General features: G+C 40.5%; 1 protein-coding gene across 1 annotated transcript in view; it reads left to right on the top strand.

Moving 5' to 3' along the window:
- Positions 1–1,989: 1,989 nt before the first annotated feature.
- ALDH1L2 (aldehyde dehydrogenase 1 family member L2) overlaps positions 1,990–17,498 on the top strand; it is a 35,164-nt gene continuing 19,655 nt past the window's right edge. The window contains exons 1-6 of the mRNA XM_063320979.1: positions 1,990–2,212; positions 8,093–8,234; positions 10,475–10,709; positions 14,199–14,364; positions 15,205–15,306; positions 17,081–17,170. Coding sequence (XP_063177049.1) covers positions 2,162–2,212; positions 8,093–8,234; positions 10,475–10,709; positions 14,199–14,364; positions 15,205–15,306; positions 17,081–17,170 — 786 coding nt within the window. The 5' untranslated portion in view covers positions 1,990–2,161. The remainder of the gene's footprint in view (positions 2,213–8,092; positions 8,235–10,474; positions 10,710–14,198; positions 14,365–15,204; positions 15,307–17,080; positions 17,171–17,498) is intronic.

Below are 17,498 nucleotides of genomic sequence, written 5' to 3'. Positions count from 1 at the left end.
AATCTGGAATTACTATACACCGTTCTTTTAAATCCCATAGTACCACAGATACTAGAGAAGGAACCACTTGTATAAACATATTGTCTCCCTGTGGTAATGGGACTTTTTGATGAATTCTTCTAGTTTAGTTTTTAATGTCTCAGGGCAAAGAAACTCACTAATTCCTCCGGTTGACTATTCCTCAATCTAATAAATTACCACATACTCCAAACGAAGGCATCATGAGAAGAATCTTCACTGAAGTGAGCCAAGTACTCCCCTAGGTTTTTCACCCCTTAGAGAAGAAGGTGGGGGCCTTGGAATTAAACCCTGGGGGTTGCTATCGCACATCTTCTGCAGGAAAGCATCAAAAAATCAGTGAGACATGGATGTTTGCAAGGCTTTGTCTACTTCATTTTCTACTGTAGCAAGATCTCTGCAGGTCATAAATTTGGCTTAAGTGTTGGTTCTGACTTCTCTGAGGTCATAGGATGAGCAACTTCTCCATTTTTTCCTTTCTTGTTTTCTTGACAGGAAGAGTGTATTTCAGCCTTTTACTAACCACGTTCTTTAAGATTAAGTGTTGCTGGGGTTTAAACTTGACCCACTTGGCAATTATAAAACCATCGAATGGTTTGGGTTGAAACGGACCTTAAAGATCATCTAGTTCCAAACCCCCCTGCCATGGGCAGGGACACCTTCCAGTAGACCAGGTTGCTTAAAGCCCCATCCAGCCTGGCCTTGAACACTTCCAACGATGGGTCATCCACAGCTTCTCTGGGCAACCTGTTCCACTGCCTTACCATCCCCACAGTAAAGAATTTCTTCCTAATATCTGATCTAAATCTCCCCTCTTTCAGTTTAAAACCGTTACCTCTTGTCCTATCACCACACTCCCTGATAAAGAGTCCCTCACCATCTTTCCTGTAGGCCCCCTTTAGGTACTAGAAGACCACTATAAGGTCTCCCCAGAGCCTTCTGTTCTCCAGGCTGAACAACCCCAACTCTCTCAGCCTGTCCTCATAGCATAGGTGCTCCAGCCCTCTGATCATCTTTGTGGCCCACCGCTGGACCCGTTCCAACAGGTCCATGTCCTTCGTGTGCTGAGGACTCCAGAGCTGGATGCACTATTCCAGGTGGGGCCTCACCAGAGCAAAGTAGAGGGGTAGAATCACCTCCCTCGACCTGCTGGCCACGCTATCTACTTTTGGGTTTGCTATTCATACCGCTTTTGGGTTCATTTTCATTTGCCTTCTGATGTTTTTTCGCACATTGAATTTGTATTTTCAAGATCTTCTTCATACCTCTGACAAGATTTTGTTGTGACTTTAGAAAAATATTGAAGTTGAAATATTTATGCTAATAGACGACCTCTAATGCTGGAACACTTTTTTTAATTATTAAGTAGAACGAGCTGCTTTAAAAATACCTGTCAATGTTGGCAATATGGTTTTCCAGAAAGTCATTAATGTTTTTTAACCTCATTCCTGGCAATTTTTGGCGTGCAATAAACTAAAATGTAATATCGATAATCTACATCATCTTTTGACTGTCCCAGCAGATTCACATGAGTGTGTCGCTGACAGCCTTTGTCCGAGGGGACAAAGCTGGAGACACCTACTCTGCTCCGGGGCTGTACATGGGCAGGAGCTGTCGCGGCCCCCGCGGGGGGCACACTGCTGGGGCCACTGAAGGCGCCTCGGACCACAAAATACCGCCCGGGTGGCCGTGACTCGCGTCCCCGTGGGCCGGGAGTCCCTCACCCCACCCCGCTAGTCCCTGCCGTCGCCCCCGTGGGCAGCAGCGGGGAGGGAGTGGGGGGCAGAGGGGCCTGCCTAGCTCCCCACCCTCTCCCCGGGGCTGCCCGGCCCCGCCGCCGGGGGGACGCCAGGGGTCGCCGGGGCCGATCCCTCCGTGCAGCCGCCAAGGAGGGCGCGGTGGCAGGGGGAGCGGCAGGTGCGGGGCTTCCCCGCCTCCACCCCTCCTCTGCCCGCCGCGCCGGTCCCCGCGGGCCCGGGCGGGGGCGCGCCGCCGCGGCCGCGGCTGCACGGTGCTGGCGGGGAGCCAGCGGCATCGGCGGCGGAGTTGCATCAGACGAGGCGGTCCGCCGCGGCCGCGGTACACGCTCGGTCTTCGCCGGGCGGTCGAGGGAACCCCGGGGGCCCGGCGGAGCTCCGCAAAGATGCTGCGGACAGGCCCTCGGCTGCTGCGGACGATCTGCACGACGGCCGCGGTGAGTGGCGTGGGGCGGGCAGCGGGGGACGTGTCGTCCCGTCGTCGTCCGTCCTCCCCCCCAACCCCCGGTGCCGCGCCGTGCCCCGGGAGCGAACGGCGGGGGGCTGCTCCTCCCCGTTCGGAGGGCAACCGGGGGCCGAGCAAGGAGGGGGAAGTGGCATTTTTCGGGATGCGATGCGTATTGTCTCCGCCGGCGTTTTAGTAAAGCGCGTACGGGCGCGGGAAGGTGAGGAGGGCTCGGGAGAGGGCTCGGTTCGACTGCAGAAGCAGCGTCTTGCCCGGCTAGTCTGCGGGAGGGATCGCAGCCATCATCTGGGCGCTGCATCTTGCAGGGATGTGGCTGAAAGCTGCAGGGAACGGGCACCAGCGATGCTGTGATAAATCCCCAGTAATCGTGTGCGGAGAACAATGTGAGCGTGGCTGTTGGCTGCCTCCCTCATGCTGGATTACCCCCGTGAGAAGCTGAAGGTTGCCTTCTCGGTTAGGAAGGACCATGCCCGTCCTCAGCGCTGGAGAGAAGCCCCACGCTTTGGCCTAGGAAGAGTGTTTAGTTTGTGACCTTCTCATCGCCAGTTCCCAGCTCCGGGATGGTGGGTTGCTCGGGGTTGAAGTCGATGGCCTGAATTCTTCTGCACCCCGTGGTTTAGTTTTTTACAGCTCTGCGCATTTGTTCCAACCCACTCTTTATGTCCTGTTAAATATATAAACTGCAGAACTCCTGCAACTAACTGCTCCCTGAAAGCCTTGCCCAGTCCAAATTGTCCAGATGTGTAGGTCTGGCAAGCTGAATGAGGCTGGGAGATTTTTTTTCTCTCCTAAAGGCTGTTCTTTGTTTCATGTTTGACCAGTCAGTTTAGCGTGAGGACAGCAGTCCTCCAAAGGTATCTATGTGGAAGGTGTTAGAATAAAGAGATTTAACACAAGCTTTTGGGAAATGCAATCAGCAGTGCCAAAACATGAAAATGAATGACTGGTGAGAACACGCTGCCCGTAGATGTGTAGATGGGAGGGGAGGCTCTGCGATAGGTTTCTATTTGGAGGCACTGGAATTTAGCACAGGTAGGGGGAACCTCTGTAGAAATAAAGTTGAAGTACTGCTTTTCAAAGGAGGCATAATTCTACATTCATTTTAAAAAAGATGTATCATATTAAAATATTTACTAGCTTCACTAAATTCCTATACAGAATAAATAAAATACTGTGATCTTTGTAATACTAAGCTTCATAACCACAGTAGCAGTTACTAAATGTTAACCTTCAAGAAATTCGATTAAACTTATAAGCAATTGATTGTTAGACACACATATGAAAGAGGCAGTAACAGAAAATTATTTTTATCTGTGAAATAAATATTCTCCTATGAATAGGTTTTGTCACATCAGACTGTTCTGAGAGATGAAAATGTACCTCTTGGACTTGCCTTCCATTTTTAGGAACTAAAACTTGACAAGATAGTTAGCAGCATTTGTCAGGCTGCTTCTCTATGCAGTGCTTAATGCTGTTTATTAGTTTTGTTTTTGATTAAATGTTTTTGAGGAAAAGAAGAAACAGAATGGAAGCAAACATTAAAACACTGTATATCTTTTAATGAGCCATTGTAAAATAAATTCCAGTACTGTATAAACAGATGATCTGGCCAGAATTTTTAAATAGGAAGTTATAATAGGCAGTGAAAAAAAAGTGGACTTTCAGACAAGTTGAACATTCAACATAAGACTGCTTGTACAAGTAATTCCCAGGTTTTGTGCTCCTTGCCTTTAGTGTATTTTCTTCATCCAAATTGTGAGCACTTGGGTCAGGGAAACAGAATTAATATTAATCTGTGTTACAATATAAACAAAATAGAAGGTTGAAGAAGAAATTAAGAGTTCAGACAATGAAAGCATCAGAATTACAGTAGAGTGAGCACCAGCTTCTAAGTTCTTATCTTTCGGTAGCACTGTCATAATGACTACATTATTCTATGATTACTAAAGTAATAAAAGAAAGGCCAGATCTCTCGAAGCCACCTGAGCTGCCTTGTTTGCCATAACTAGGGACTAGGTAATCTTACAAAAGTACAGCAAAAAATCCACTCTGATATTACATGATCATTAACCTTCCCGTCTGTCTGTTAATTAACGTTGTATGTCTGTAGTCAGCCAGGCAACTGCAAAAGAAATCTAGTAGAGCCTCTCAACATCACTGACAGAAACAATAAAAAGTTTAATTGTTGCACGTGTTAGTAATGATGCAGTATCCATCCAGCACATTATTCAACAATAAGGTTGTTTTACTTTTCTTTAATGAGCTTCCTTTCTACAGCTGGTAGTGATGGTATGCTGGCCAAAATGTGCTATTTCTATAAGAAATTAAAAACCAAGCTGTTTTTCATTTCTGCGTAATCTTGCAGAACTTTCCATTTTAATGGTGTGTTATGTCCACATTAAATTATTCTAAAAGGATTTCACACTGTCACAGGTCTAATTCATCTTATGTAAAAATGCTTGAGGAGAATTTCCAAAATAAGATACAGGGTGGCTATAAGATCGTGTGCAGTTGCTCAACTGTCATGTTTCAAATAAGACAAAAAATGAAGGATTGAATTTGTTGTCTGATCATGCTAGCCCTTCCACATATTCCACACATTTCTCTTTTTTTTTTTTTTTTAACTCAGTAGAAATCCTGTGCATGGCTGACTTGTGGGTTTGGCTTCTGCTTTCTACTGATGGCAGGGTATATGTTAATGCGCTACAAGCAACTTGCCACGTCTGAGCCAGATGTTAATAGAAATTACACAATACACATGTACTATTAATTGGAAAAGTAACTCAAGAATCACTGGTCATAGCACAATTGCCACATCAATCTTGCAATTGAAATCAATCTCCTTTTGAGTAACTTTCTATAAGCGTGAGACAGCAAAGCTGATTTGCTGCCCAGCTAATCTTTTTGTGTACTACAATGAAGGAATGGGACTTAGCCAGTCTGCAATCTTCTCAGTTTTGCCAGTTTTGGTTTTTTTGTTCCTTTGGAGTCCGTGTTCTATGTTTACTCCTCACCATTTTTTGACTCAGTTCCACAACTAGCACAAATTAAGCATGTGTAGATCTGTTGATTTACAGCAACTCATGCTTTGTAACTGAAACTGGTATGTAGTTCCATGTAATATGAGAATCAGATTTATTGATGGGGAAAAGTGAACTGAAAGTTAAGTTTAGGAATAGCGGATGCATATGTTGTTAACACTTTGTGAATAAGTGGAGAAAAAGTTGCTCTCAAAGTGGTGATAAATTTGGACTGAAAATTACGAGAAGATTGTCCAAGTATCAGAAAAGCAACAGAGTACAGCAGTGAGTAAAAGTACTTTGAAATGGAGGTCAGATAAATTAACAAAAGCAATTGTATGATATGATTGCTTGTGATCACAGAGGACTAGATTTGTTAGCTAAGGAGGTCCCTTCCAGTCTTGTGTTCTTACTGAGAGATGTTAACAAAAGGATGAAAGTAAAATAAGTAACTCTCATCTGGACTATCTTTAATGTTTCTTCAATGCACTAATTGGGCTACCACTGTAAATTAGCACTGTACAGAAATCAGGATTTCATACCATGCCAAACATGTTCAGTGATCCAGCAGGTTAATCTTTCTCCAACTTGCCTGCTATAGTTAAAATAATTAAGTGACTAGGAAAATCTGGTGGTTACTTTTTATAATGCAGCAACATTTCTGCTGTAAAAGCAAAGGTATCAATTGTAAAGCATTGGTAATGGAATCTACCTGCATCCATTGGGCCTTTCCAGACAAAGATTGCAAGGATAAGTTGTGCTTATTGTAATTCAGAGTAAGGGCTTGTCTTTATTAAGAACAAATAGTGGGCGTATTTTAGGCATTACTGCCCCCAGTGCAGCGCTGGTTAGGAATATAATCATCATCAGTCTCACAGATGTTTTTTACCAGCCAACTATAGCAATCTGATTTTGCAAGAGTCTGAGTTATGTTTCACCTTTGCATCTTACTAGATGTTACTATTGCAGTTGCAGTAGTGCTGACGAATGCTGTAATACAGGGGCAGTTTTAGTACACAGTTTCATTCTAAGGGAAAATATTGTCCCTGGACAAATAGTTATTTCCTCTTGTTTTATACAAAAAATAAAAAGCACACTTCAATATTCCTCTAGTGGAACCTGCCATTTCATAACTCCCTTTTCTGAGGCTAGCTGAACCACTAAAATGTAATTTGAAAATAGAAAAATGTATCCAAAATATTTGAACTGTGAAATTAATTGCAATGAAACAGATTGTGGTTTTGAGTAACCTGTTTTTCAGGACATTCCTGGTTGTCATAGAACATGTCATGTGATCTGATGGGCAGTCCAGACCATTTTGTATCCAATCAATAATCCCCATAGTCAAGGTATCCTTGTGTCCCAGCCACCGTAAGAAAGGCAAAAGAGGGAGGAGAAAAACATACAAGTGCTAACATACAGAATAGATGTCAGTGGTTAAGATATTCAAACAGTGCTTTGATTTCCCTTGTTGTTCTGAGCTTATGGCATCTAATGGGTCATTCAAAAAAATGGAAGTCAAAGTCTAGTGGGTAAAGATGAAGTTAAGAATAAGGGTGGGGAGTATGTGGATTTATTTTCTACCTTTCATTCAGGCCTCCCAAGAGGAGGGATCTTTAATGGTTTGAGTCTAGGAATAGTTTGTACTACACACAACTTTGGGGAAGGTAAGTTTATTCTGTCTGGACGTTTCCTTCATAACCAGGTCTGCAAGTCCATTTGTTTTTCAAAGGTTTCCAGTTTTCAGTTTTCAGAAGCTGATGAAAAATGCAAAGGCGGTGCCTATAGCAACAGTCCCACCCTTCTGCCAGTGCCTGCATGCTCGTTCCTGCTCCCCCGCTGGACATGCGCTAGGACCTGTGGCAGTGCAATGAACTAGATTTGTGAATAGATCCAGTTAAGAATAAGATGCATTTTGTCAGGTCAATGCTTCCCTACCTCAGTACCCTAATCCAGTTCATGCAGCTACAGGAATATCAGTTCTGGCATGAAGGAGGTGTTAGAGGTGAGGGACTGGAGGTAGGGTGGGAGAGGAGCACAATTGTCCCTAAATCTAAAGGAACTCTGAAGGACCAAGTAGTTTTCTCAGGGTGCAAGCACATGAATAACATAGCAGTATGTGATATCCTGATATCATAGTAGTGTTGTGATTCTAACTATCCTAAAAATAAAAAGTTGTGACAGTTATTGGCACCAGTCCCTCTGAAGAAGCTTAAACGCACATGTCCAGTGTACTGGGATGCAAACACAGGAGGCAGTGGAAGTCAAACAAAGGAACCTTGGCAGCATTTCCTTGTAGGAGGATCAAATGAATGATCATTACCTTTAACTTTGCAGGAACAATGCAAGCTTGTCTTCTTTAGCCTATACATATTAATCACAGACAATATGCCACCATTTAATTATGGGGATTTAGAGGGCGTGTTCCACGCACCTAAAGTAAGCCTAGAAAAAGTGTTTTATGTATCTGTTTCAAAAACTGTATTTTCATTTCTTATCGTATTTGTTCTGACTATGAATAAGATCATGGAGCCTGTTATTCCTCTTGTAACAAGAAATGGGTCTGTCTGATGAAAATACTGAGAAAGCAATATAAACATCAGTGACAGTATCAGATGATACTTTTATGTTAAGTGTATTCTCTCTGAATGGTACATTGCCTGTCATTAATCTAAAAAAAAAAAAAGATTATTATTCCTTCAAAAGTGATTGGGGTAAAAAGACTATTCCATTTTAAATAGAAATGAACATTGATAAAGAAGGAGGAAAAGAGTAATGTAAGCAACAACTTTGCATCCTAGAACATGCATTGTTTTAATTCTTTTTACCAGGCTTATCAACATAAGCTAAAGCTAGCCCTGATAGGTCAAAGTATTTTTGGACAAGAAGTTTATAACAAGCTGAGAAAAGAGGGCCATAAAGTTGTGGGAGTATTCACAGTGCCTGACAAGAATGGACAAGCTGATCCTTTGGGTAAGTGTAACCCTAATCCAAATGTTAAAATTACAGGCATACATAACAAACTTGCCTTTTCGTGAGAAGGTGGTATCTATATGGGAATGATTTGCATATATTGCCTTTATTACACTGGATTCAGCACAAGAACTCTGCTTTAACAAACACAAGTCCCAGAACAGGTTTAACCTTGTTAGTTAGTCAGTATTTAAAAGTAGTTTCTAACCATACAGAGCCATACATTATGATATTTAAAAAATAAATTAATCTGGTTGCTGTTGCTTTATTTGAATGTACATGCTAGAGGTAAACATCCTGAACTAGATCTGTATCTTAAAGCAAATAGCTGCTGAGCCTGTGCTCAGGCTCAAGTGTCTGTCACCTTTTTCACTGTGCTGTCTAGAGCACTCAAGGCATGAGGCCAAGACAGTTTATCCCTGGCTTTCTGCCCTTTCTGACAAGCTTGCATGCGGCAGCATACCTGCAGAGCCTCTTCATCTTCCACCTGGACTAGGGAAAACCCATTGAAAAGGGCGGAGGAGGCTCTGCTCTCCCTTTTCCCGTTGCCAAGATGCATAAGGATTTTCTAGACTTCCTAAAGAAAGGGTTGTTGCCTGACGGGTATTCAGAATTGTATTTATACAGCAGAATCCAGTGTAACAAAGAAGCTACTTTGGAATCATCTGAATTGTAACTTTTTTTATTTTCAGTTGCACTAAAATAGTGAGTTAATATGATTAGCAAACGCAAGCGCCAGAATGAAGTACACCTTTGCGGATAATCAGAAATTAAAACTACATTCCATGGGTTGTCTTAAGTCTTTTTTCTTTTTTTTTTTTTCGTCAGGTCCTGACAGGTTTTCACAAAATTCTTATGAGGGAAGAATCAAACATAAATTTTGCTTACCTGGACTATGGCACTCCCAAACTAGCGTATAGTTCTCAAGTTTATTATATTGTGTAACTCTACCTCATTAAAAGATTTAATCACACTTTGAAGAATTAGAGGAGGCAACTATTAGTTTAGAAAAAGACAATTCGACTATCCAGCTCTGGAAGCATACCATAATACTTGGTTATTTTATGTAAACTGTTGTTGTACAGTTATTACCCTAGCAGATGTAACTAAGCAAATCTTCTATCGATTTCAATCCTATATTTATTTTAACTAAACCATAGAATTAGTTTGTTTCTCTCCCAACGAAAAAAAAAAAGAGATAAATTACTAGATACTTTGTTGCTTTTTAGTTCCAAATGACTCAAACAGTTTAAGTCTGAAATGAAATTTGCTAATGTTTCTATATCCTCAGACAGCTATGATTTTTATTTCTAAAAGCAATTGCAGTACACACTAATGTTCATGGAATGATATTTAAGGAAGTATTTACTTAAGACCTAGGCTAATAGGCTAAAGATACTTCAGGTCAAACTCAAGATCCAATTTCAGAAGTGAAAAAGGTAAAGCAAAGTCCAAAAATGTGGTTAGAAATACAAATTAAATCAGGTGAATTTTCCATACCTCTTCTTGTTTCCCCTTTTCTTCCTATTACACATACAACTTGATGGATGTAGAAGGATGTATTCTACTATCCTACTGTCTGCGATGAGTTATTAAGCAGTTGAGCAATAGAATTTATTAAACCCATAAAAATTCTCTCTGCAATCAGTGCAGTTGTTTTTTTCTCACCTTTGAGCCTAATTTTGGGTGTAGCTGTGTGTCTCGCAGATAAAAGGAAGTATATCCAGCAGGCATCAGTAAAAAGAATTATGAAAATATTACTGAAGGCCTCTGGCATCTCTAATTGTTTGCACCACATGGCAAAATGCTGCTGACTTGAGTGATTATTAGTTGTACTCACATTCACATACAAATTGCTGATGTGGAAAATTAAGTTCTGCTAAAAGAAAACCTGTTGCAGGCAAATGTAATGACCGGACAGGGCATTAAGCGTCACTGTTAAATAGTCAATAGCCTTCATTGTTCTTTTCTGCTTTCACTGGTACTTATTAACCAAGTCATAAGGGTGAACTTAAAGTTGAGAATGACATAAGCTGAGGAATGAGAATCAAAGGCAGAATTAATAAAATATATCCAAGTGCAAAGGTTTTTAAACAACATACGGAACAGTACAAAGGGCGCTCCATAATCATACACTTGATGATCTGCTTGAGTTATCATGCAATTTCTCTCTGATTTCAAGTTTGAATTTTTAACACAAAATGTGAATTAAAAAAAGAAAAATTGTTCTTGCCCCTCAGCACTGGCAGCGGAGAAGGACGGCACTCCTGTTTTTAAGTTCCCCAGATGGAGAGCTAAAGGCAAACCTATCCAGGAAGTAGTTGCAGCCTACAAATCGGTTGGAGCAGAGCTAAATGTCCTTCCGTTCTGTACACAGTTCATCCCCATGGATGTTATTGACTGCCCAAAACATGGCTCAATTATTTACCATCCATCCATCCTACCACGTCACCGAGGAGCTTCTGCAATCAATTGGTGAGTTTTGTGTGTCAAAACTACATGTAGGACACATGAGGATGTCGGTCTGTACCCATTACTCGTGGTAATGTTGGCACAGTTCTGTTGACTTGCAGCTGCCCTGAAGGAACTTCTCTGAAGCAGCTGAGTATTTGATTCATCAACTTCACTTCATGTCTGAGATTTATTATAATTTCCAATGCAAGGGCAGCTGTTATTCTGGGAAGACCAGTGCTGCGACATCCATATAATTTGGTCACACAGGCAAAATCAACAATCTGTAGTTCTCATAGGCGGGACACTGCCCTTCTGGTTCGTCCCCCACAAACGCTAGATCACTGTCACAACAGGGCTTGATGCAGAGCCTAAAATTTCACAGAAGGAAAGGAGAAAGGAGAAAAGAATCCACCAGAATAAACCTTATTTTACTGTCTTCCTAAGCAATGCACGGCTAGATTCAAAATGCTACTGTGAAAGAACTACACTGCAATAATGACCATAGTAGACTCAGATTTAGCATTCTTGTGACAACAGAAATGCTGTTATCACAGTGTTTAAATTCAATAAAAATTCTCTAAATATGAAGAAACAATCATGAAAGTATCTTACAGGCAGCATGATGATTATCTAAAGACACAATATTATAGATTCAAAGTAAAGGCTTTTTTTTTTTTTTTTTTTTTTTTAATCCATAACGGGAAAAAAGCTAAGCTGAAGTACTTAAACAGAGGAGTAAGGGAGACCATTAGAGACATAAAGAAATCCTTCAAAAAGTGGCAGTTGAGTCCAAGTGAGTAAAATAAAAGAGGGCATAAACTCTGGCAAATTAGATGTAAAAAGAGAGTAAGGCAGTCCAGAAAAGAAATAAAGAACCAGAATTTAAAGGCATAAAATCGAATAATAACTATGTTCTCAAATGCATTCAAGGTGGGAGGTGTATAGGGTGATATAGGTGTTTGATATAAAAAAAGGTGCTTATCAAAGAGAACACCATAGTAGGAAATCTGTATTCAGGATGGAGGAGCTTAAGACCTTACTATCATACAGCCCTTCTTTGTGTAGAATAAGTCAGAACAATTCTCTTGTGCTGAACTGTGAGTAAAGGAGTTTTTAGATAAACTGATGAATGAATAAAAATCTCTTCTTAGGACCAGGGGACTTTCAAGCAGAGGTTCTGCAGCCTTCTGTTCCTTCAGATTGTGTTGGTGCAGGAGACTGGAAAACAGCAAGAGCAATACCAGTTTTAAACGGGCTCTGAAGAAAACCCAGGAAACTATAGACCAATCACTCTGATTTCAATATGTAATAAAGAATACAGTTTCTACACAAATGGGTAAATGTGGTAATGTGAAAGTGAGGTTAAGAAAATGGGTGGTCAAATTCAAAGTTAAAAAATATAATATACATAAAGGAAAAAAAAACAGCTATATATAAGCAGCAATAAAATTTAAGTTTGTTGTTACTCAGAAAAGGGACCATGGAAGGATCTTAAATATTGTCTGTATCTCAGTTAGGACATGAAGGAGCTAGAAATGCTTCAGAAAAGGCTAAGAAAGGTGGTCAAAGCTGGTCAAAGAACAGCTTCCATATGATAGGAGAGAAATCTAGGCATCTTCAGAGTGGAAAAGAGGTCATTGGGAAGGAAATGTGCCAGCAGTGTAGTAAGCCACAATAGACATGTGAAGGTGAATAAGGAATGATTGCTCATTCTTAATCAAAAATTAGGGGGCAGTCTGCAAAGAGATCAGGTAGTAGGCTTTGATTAAAAAAGGAGGTACTTTTAACCCGTGCAGTCCATTATTAAACTGTGGAACTGCACACCTAGAGAGCTCTAGAAGCATGTTTTCATGGAGGAAAAGTTCATCAAGATCTATTCCACAGGAAGATGTAGATACTGACTCTCTTTCAGGAAGTTTCTGAGGTGAAGGTTTCCAGAAATGGGAATGTATCCCAATGGTGGATCACAGGGTCCTTCAGTAAGCACCTGCTCCTGCCCTTCTCAGATAAAGGCTGTTGTCCTAAGACCTGTAAACTAAGCTAGGACTTGGCCTTGGCTGACCATTCTCATTTTTCACCCTTGTACCCCTTGCTCTCGTCATAACTTCTTCCATCTGTTGTGGCTACAGTCCTGGTGCTGATCACACCCCCCTTTCCTCCTACAGTGTGACCGAGAAAGCATGTGGGAATTAGGCATAGCTAAAGGGCCACCAGGCACAAACAAGGGTCCTAGGCCTCTGAGGGTTCTTCACTCCATCCTTTACAGCCTCTTCCAGCTGCTGCCACTTTGTTATCAGCAGCTGTCTACGGAGGGAGCTGATGGGTGGAGGAGGGGGCACACAGTAGTTCTCATCCTGTCACCTATTCAGCATCAGGGGCATTTGCCCATGGTACCTTCTCCTCCAGCCATGCAGAGGACATCTGCTTCTCACCAGGGTGCTCTTTCAGTGTTTGTACATAATATAAAAAGGAAGAGACGCTGCTTAAATGTGTGAAAAGTCTGATATGGGTTAGCCAAACTTCTGTAAGCTTTCACTTTTGTGAACCTGCCAACTTCCCCAGTTGGCTTTAGAGTTTGTCCCTTGTTCTGCACAAATGTGTGCTTTACTCCTTTTATTAATGTAGTTTTCAGTGATTACAATGAATAGTGATTTTTCACGTATGTAAGCCAGATCTTAGATGATCCTGTTACAACAGGGACTGCCAAGGCAATACTTACATGAGATTACGTCTTGCAGAAAATGGCATTGGTGTTTGCATGCAGGCGAATGGTTAAAAGCATGAAGGAAAGATACGTATCTCTCCATTTCTGGCTGCTCCCTTAAACACACTTCTTTTTGATTATACATCCTTCTGAGGCACATGTTATTCCAAAGGAGAACTGGAAATCTAAGTGTCTGAAATTCCCTTCAGATTCAGAGGCAGATCCTGAGCTGATGTGAATCGGCATAGGTCTATTGTAAGCAGTGCAATGCTCATTCACAGCAGCTGAGAATCTGGCTGGATATAAATTCCCGTAATAACTTTTCCTTAAACAGTTGCATCATTTTTCACTCTGAGTTTAGCTCTTTTTCAGCATGGGGCAACTGTACTTCCTTGCTGACCTACAGATAAGTTGTGAGGCTTAGCTAATTACAGTAAACTGTGAATTATTCAGATAATATGCTGTGTAGATGCTTCCATCTTTTGAATTATGTCATAACTATTGCACACATTTGGCTCTGTGTGTCTTACCACTAATAATACTTTAAAAATAATTATCACAATGAACTGTTTGATAGACATCCTGGATTCAGTTGCAGCATTTCTTATGTCACTTGGTGGAAACCACACATCAACATATCAAAACTGGGTTTCTGACTATGAAATGAGCAATGAAACTAGTATTAAAGATAGTTAGGAATTTCTTTTTTATCTACCTAACACAAATGAGTGTGTAACGGATGGGTTTATATCCCTGACTACTTTTCATACTGTCTGTATTTAATGTAAGGCTTTTTTTATGTCCAGGACTTTAATTCAAGGAGATAAGAAAGCAGGATTTACTATTTTTTGGGCTGATGATGGTTTGGACACTGGACCAATACTTCTGCAGCGAGAATGTGATGTTGGCCAAAATGATACTGTGGATGACCTGTATAACCGGTTTCTCTTCCCAGAAGGAATAAAGGCTATGGTATGTTTAGCTCTACTAAATATCCACATTTTAAGAGGAAAAGAAAAGCAACTGCTGGAGTTTGAAAGTGAAGGAAATATAGTCAAGATGCATATATTTGGTAAGACAGAAGTTGTAGTGCTCAGCTGAATCCTAGACTTCAGTGGAGCTGTGCTGCTTTACGACAGCTGAAGAAGTGGCCTCAGAATATTTGTTGCTGGCAGTGGGCAGAGCATATCCTCTTTCCACAGAAGTCAAGAAGCCAATTTGTCTGAAATGTAGCTCTTTCCACAGATTTCTTGAATGTTTTTACAAGGTGAAATTTTTTACAGGCTCAGAGAGAGCAGAAAGTTAGGGGTGGGGTTTTAAAAAAAAAGGAGGGTGTTTTGAGTTCAGAGCCCTGGTGGATTGGCTTTGGATTTTCTATGCTTGTCCTTTTTTTGTTTTGTTTTAAAATGAAGAAAACAAAATGCATAAAAAACACTTAGCATGGCTCGTTAGGGAATTTTTTTCTCTTTCTGTTTAAATGCAGATAAATAACCTTTTGCAGAAAGAAAAAGGAAAGAGTTGAATGCAAACATACAGAGACGCTTTCTGGTCCTGCAGAATTTAGGCGGCTGCTATATATTTGGTGACTAGGTACCCCCATCAAATTTCTGAGGCTATGTCTTTTGTCAAAGAAGTTTAAGCATATATGTATGTTAGTGAGTGCAGCATTAGTCCTCTAGATTTTGGAAATCCTAGGTTTTAAAAATAAACCAGTTCCCCTTGTGGCAGGAAGTCTTTTTCTGTCATTCACGAGTAGGACTGAGGAAAAAGGGCAAACCAAGCTAACATTAAATTTGTTACTTTTTCACTTAGGTGGAAGCTGTACATCTAATTGCTGATGGTAAGGCTCCTCGTATACCTCAGCCTAAAGAAGGGGCAACATATGAAGGGATCCAGAAAAAGGAAAATGCAGAGGTAGTGTTAAATAACACTTGTTTGTGCATATCAGTAGAAAAGTTGTTATTAACCCAGATTACAATAGTAGTGATATCAAGTTAACATGAATTTTAACTCAGCTGTTTCCCCACCTCTTGTTCCTGGGATAACTCCAAGGATACATGTTTCAGCAGCTGCATATATTTAGAAACTTGGTGTCATACTTGGGATCATCTACACACAGCTAGACGGCATCTGCACCTTCAGCGGATTCTTAATGTGTTACCATACTTTTAAATGCAGCATTGAATGGAGATAGCTTTCTCTGTTTGCCAACAGCGCATACTAAATTCTCTACCAGAAATAGATTTGATATTAACAAGAGCAAGTGTTGGCACCTTTCCTATTAGTACCAGGAAAAGAAAATACAGGTCATGTAAACAAACAACAGATAAAAAAAATATTTAAGCACCCATATAAGAACTATATAAGCACCCCCACTGCATTAGTTGGATCTTCTTTGTGGTTGGGAAGGCCACCATAAAATGGCAGTGAATGCTGCCTGTAATACCTTCTTTTCCTTTTCCAGACCAGTGCAAAAGTTAAAAAAAAAAAAAAGTAAAAATTATTCCAACTATTTCAGTCTATTGCCCATGGTGACTGTAGTCCTTTCCACCTGAAATACTGTAGGTGATGCTTTTTATCATATTTCAGTTCCTGACTTACCTTAGAAACAAATAGTTTTCCATAAGGATATTGTTTTTCATCCCTTTAATATAATATGAGGAGCTCCCTTGGAGTGAACTAGCTTAATCTCCCTGATGTAAAACTGTTCTCATTGGCTTATAACTTGCTTCTAAATATTCTTTGTGCGTAAACTGAGAAGGATGATGGGATGATGGCTGAGTTACTTTATTGAATAGCTATTCAGATACTTTCATTCATTTTGTACACATATTGACAATACTGCAAAGATAAAGGAATACATTTGCACTGGTGTTACATATTAAATATACATGACATTCTTAAAACATTATTTCCTTTTTCCTCAAAGTCTTACAGGACTTGCAAGTGGTAGCAGGGATTCCATTTGTGAAACAATTTATAAAGGGTTAATAAATTATTAGAAAGTATGTTAATAAAGGTTCGTAGATTTATTAAAGAACTTAGGATCCAAGCAATAAATAGATCATCTTCAGCAAAAAGTGATACCTCAGACATACACTTATTTATATTTATACTATGCTTATAAAATTTCTTAATCACAATATTAATTATTTATGGATGAATACCTGGTAGCAAGAGTTATAGTTTCATTATATTAGTCTGAGAAGGAGAATCTATGAAAAGATATAGACTGCACAGAACACAGAAGCGTTAAGAGCATCCCATTTGATAAGTTTTTGATGATTAACCAACTGGAGATCACTGATCTTCCTTTATTACACCAGACCCTTTCTGTGTTCTTAAATAAATGGATAGTTGAAAGAGAAGGAGGGAGAATGCGTAATTAGAATCACAGAATGGTTCGGGTTGGAAGGCACCTTAAAGATCATGCAATTCCAGTCCCCTGCCATGGGCAGGGACACCTCCCACTAGACCAGGCTGCTCAAAGCCCCATCCAGCCTGGCCTTGAACACTTCCAGGGATGGGGCACCCACGACTTCTCTGGGCAACCTGTTCCAGCGCCTCACCGCCCTCATAGTGAAAAATTTCTTCACGATATCCAATCTAAATCTTATATAGGAAAACATTACTAAATTGATTTGTACCTAAACAGAGAAGAATTAGCTGGCATGTCTTTATTTCCTAGATCTCCTGGGACCAACCTGCAGCAGCTCTGCACAATTGGATTCGAGGGCATGATAAAGTGCCTGGAGCATGGACAACAATAGATGGCCAGGTATGCTCTGAAAACCAGAATAGTCTTCTTTTCTATACCCTCTTTTTGACCTTTTTTATTATAAAACTAAAGGCATCCTCATACAGGTGAATACAAATGAGAGTTACATTAGAGTAGCTCTCATTTGATGACGATGTTTTTCATATATCTAGAACATGCACCTAAAAAAATGTACAGAACACAGTAGTTAAGATACTTTATTTTTTTTCTGATAGATCCATTTAATTCAAAGAAAAATAAGAACAATATCTGAAAAAAAAAATGGCATGGTACAAAGCAATACGTAAGAAAGGTAGAACCAGACTGTGCCAGTCATTTTGGGAAGTAG

The sequence above is a fragment of the Chroicocephalus ridibundus genome, chromosome 1 (genome assembly GCF_963924245.1).
Source record: "Chroicocephalus ridibundus chromosome 1, bChrRid1.1, whole genome shotgun sequence".
NCBI classification, from domain to species: Eukaryota; Metazoa; Chordata; class Aves; order Charadriiformes; family Laridae; genus Chroicocephalus; species Chroicocephalus ridibundus.
Note: the sequence above shows the minus strand (reverse complement) of the source record. Positions and strands in the feature narration are given on the sequence as shown.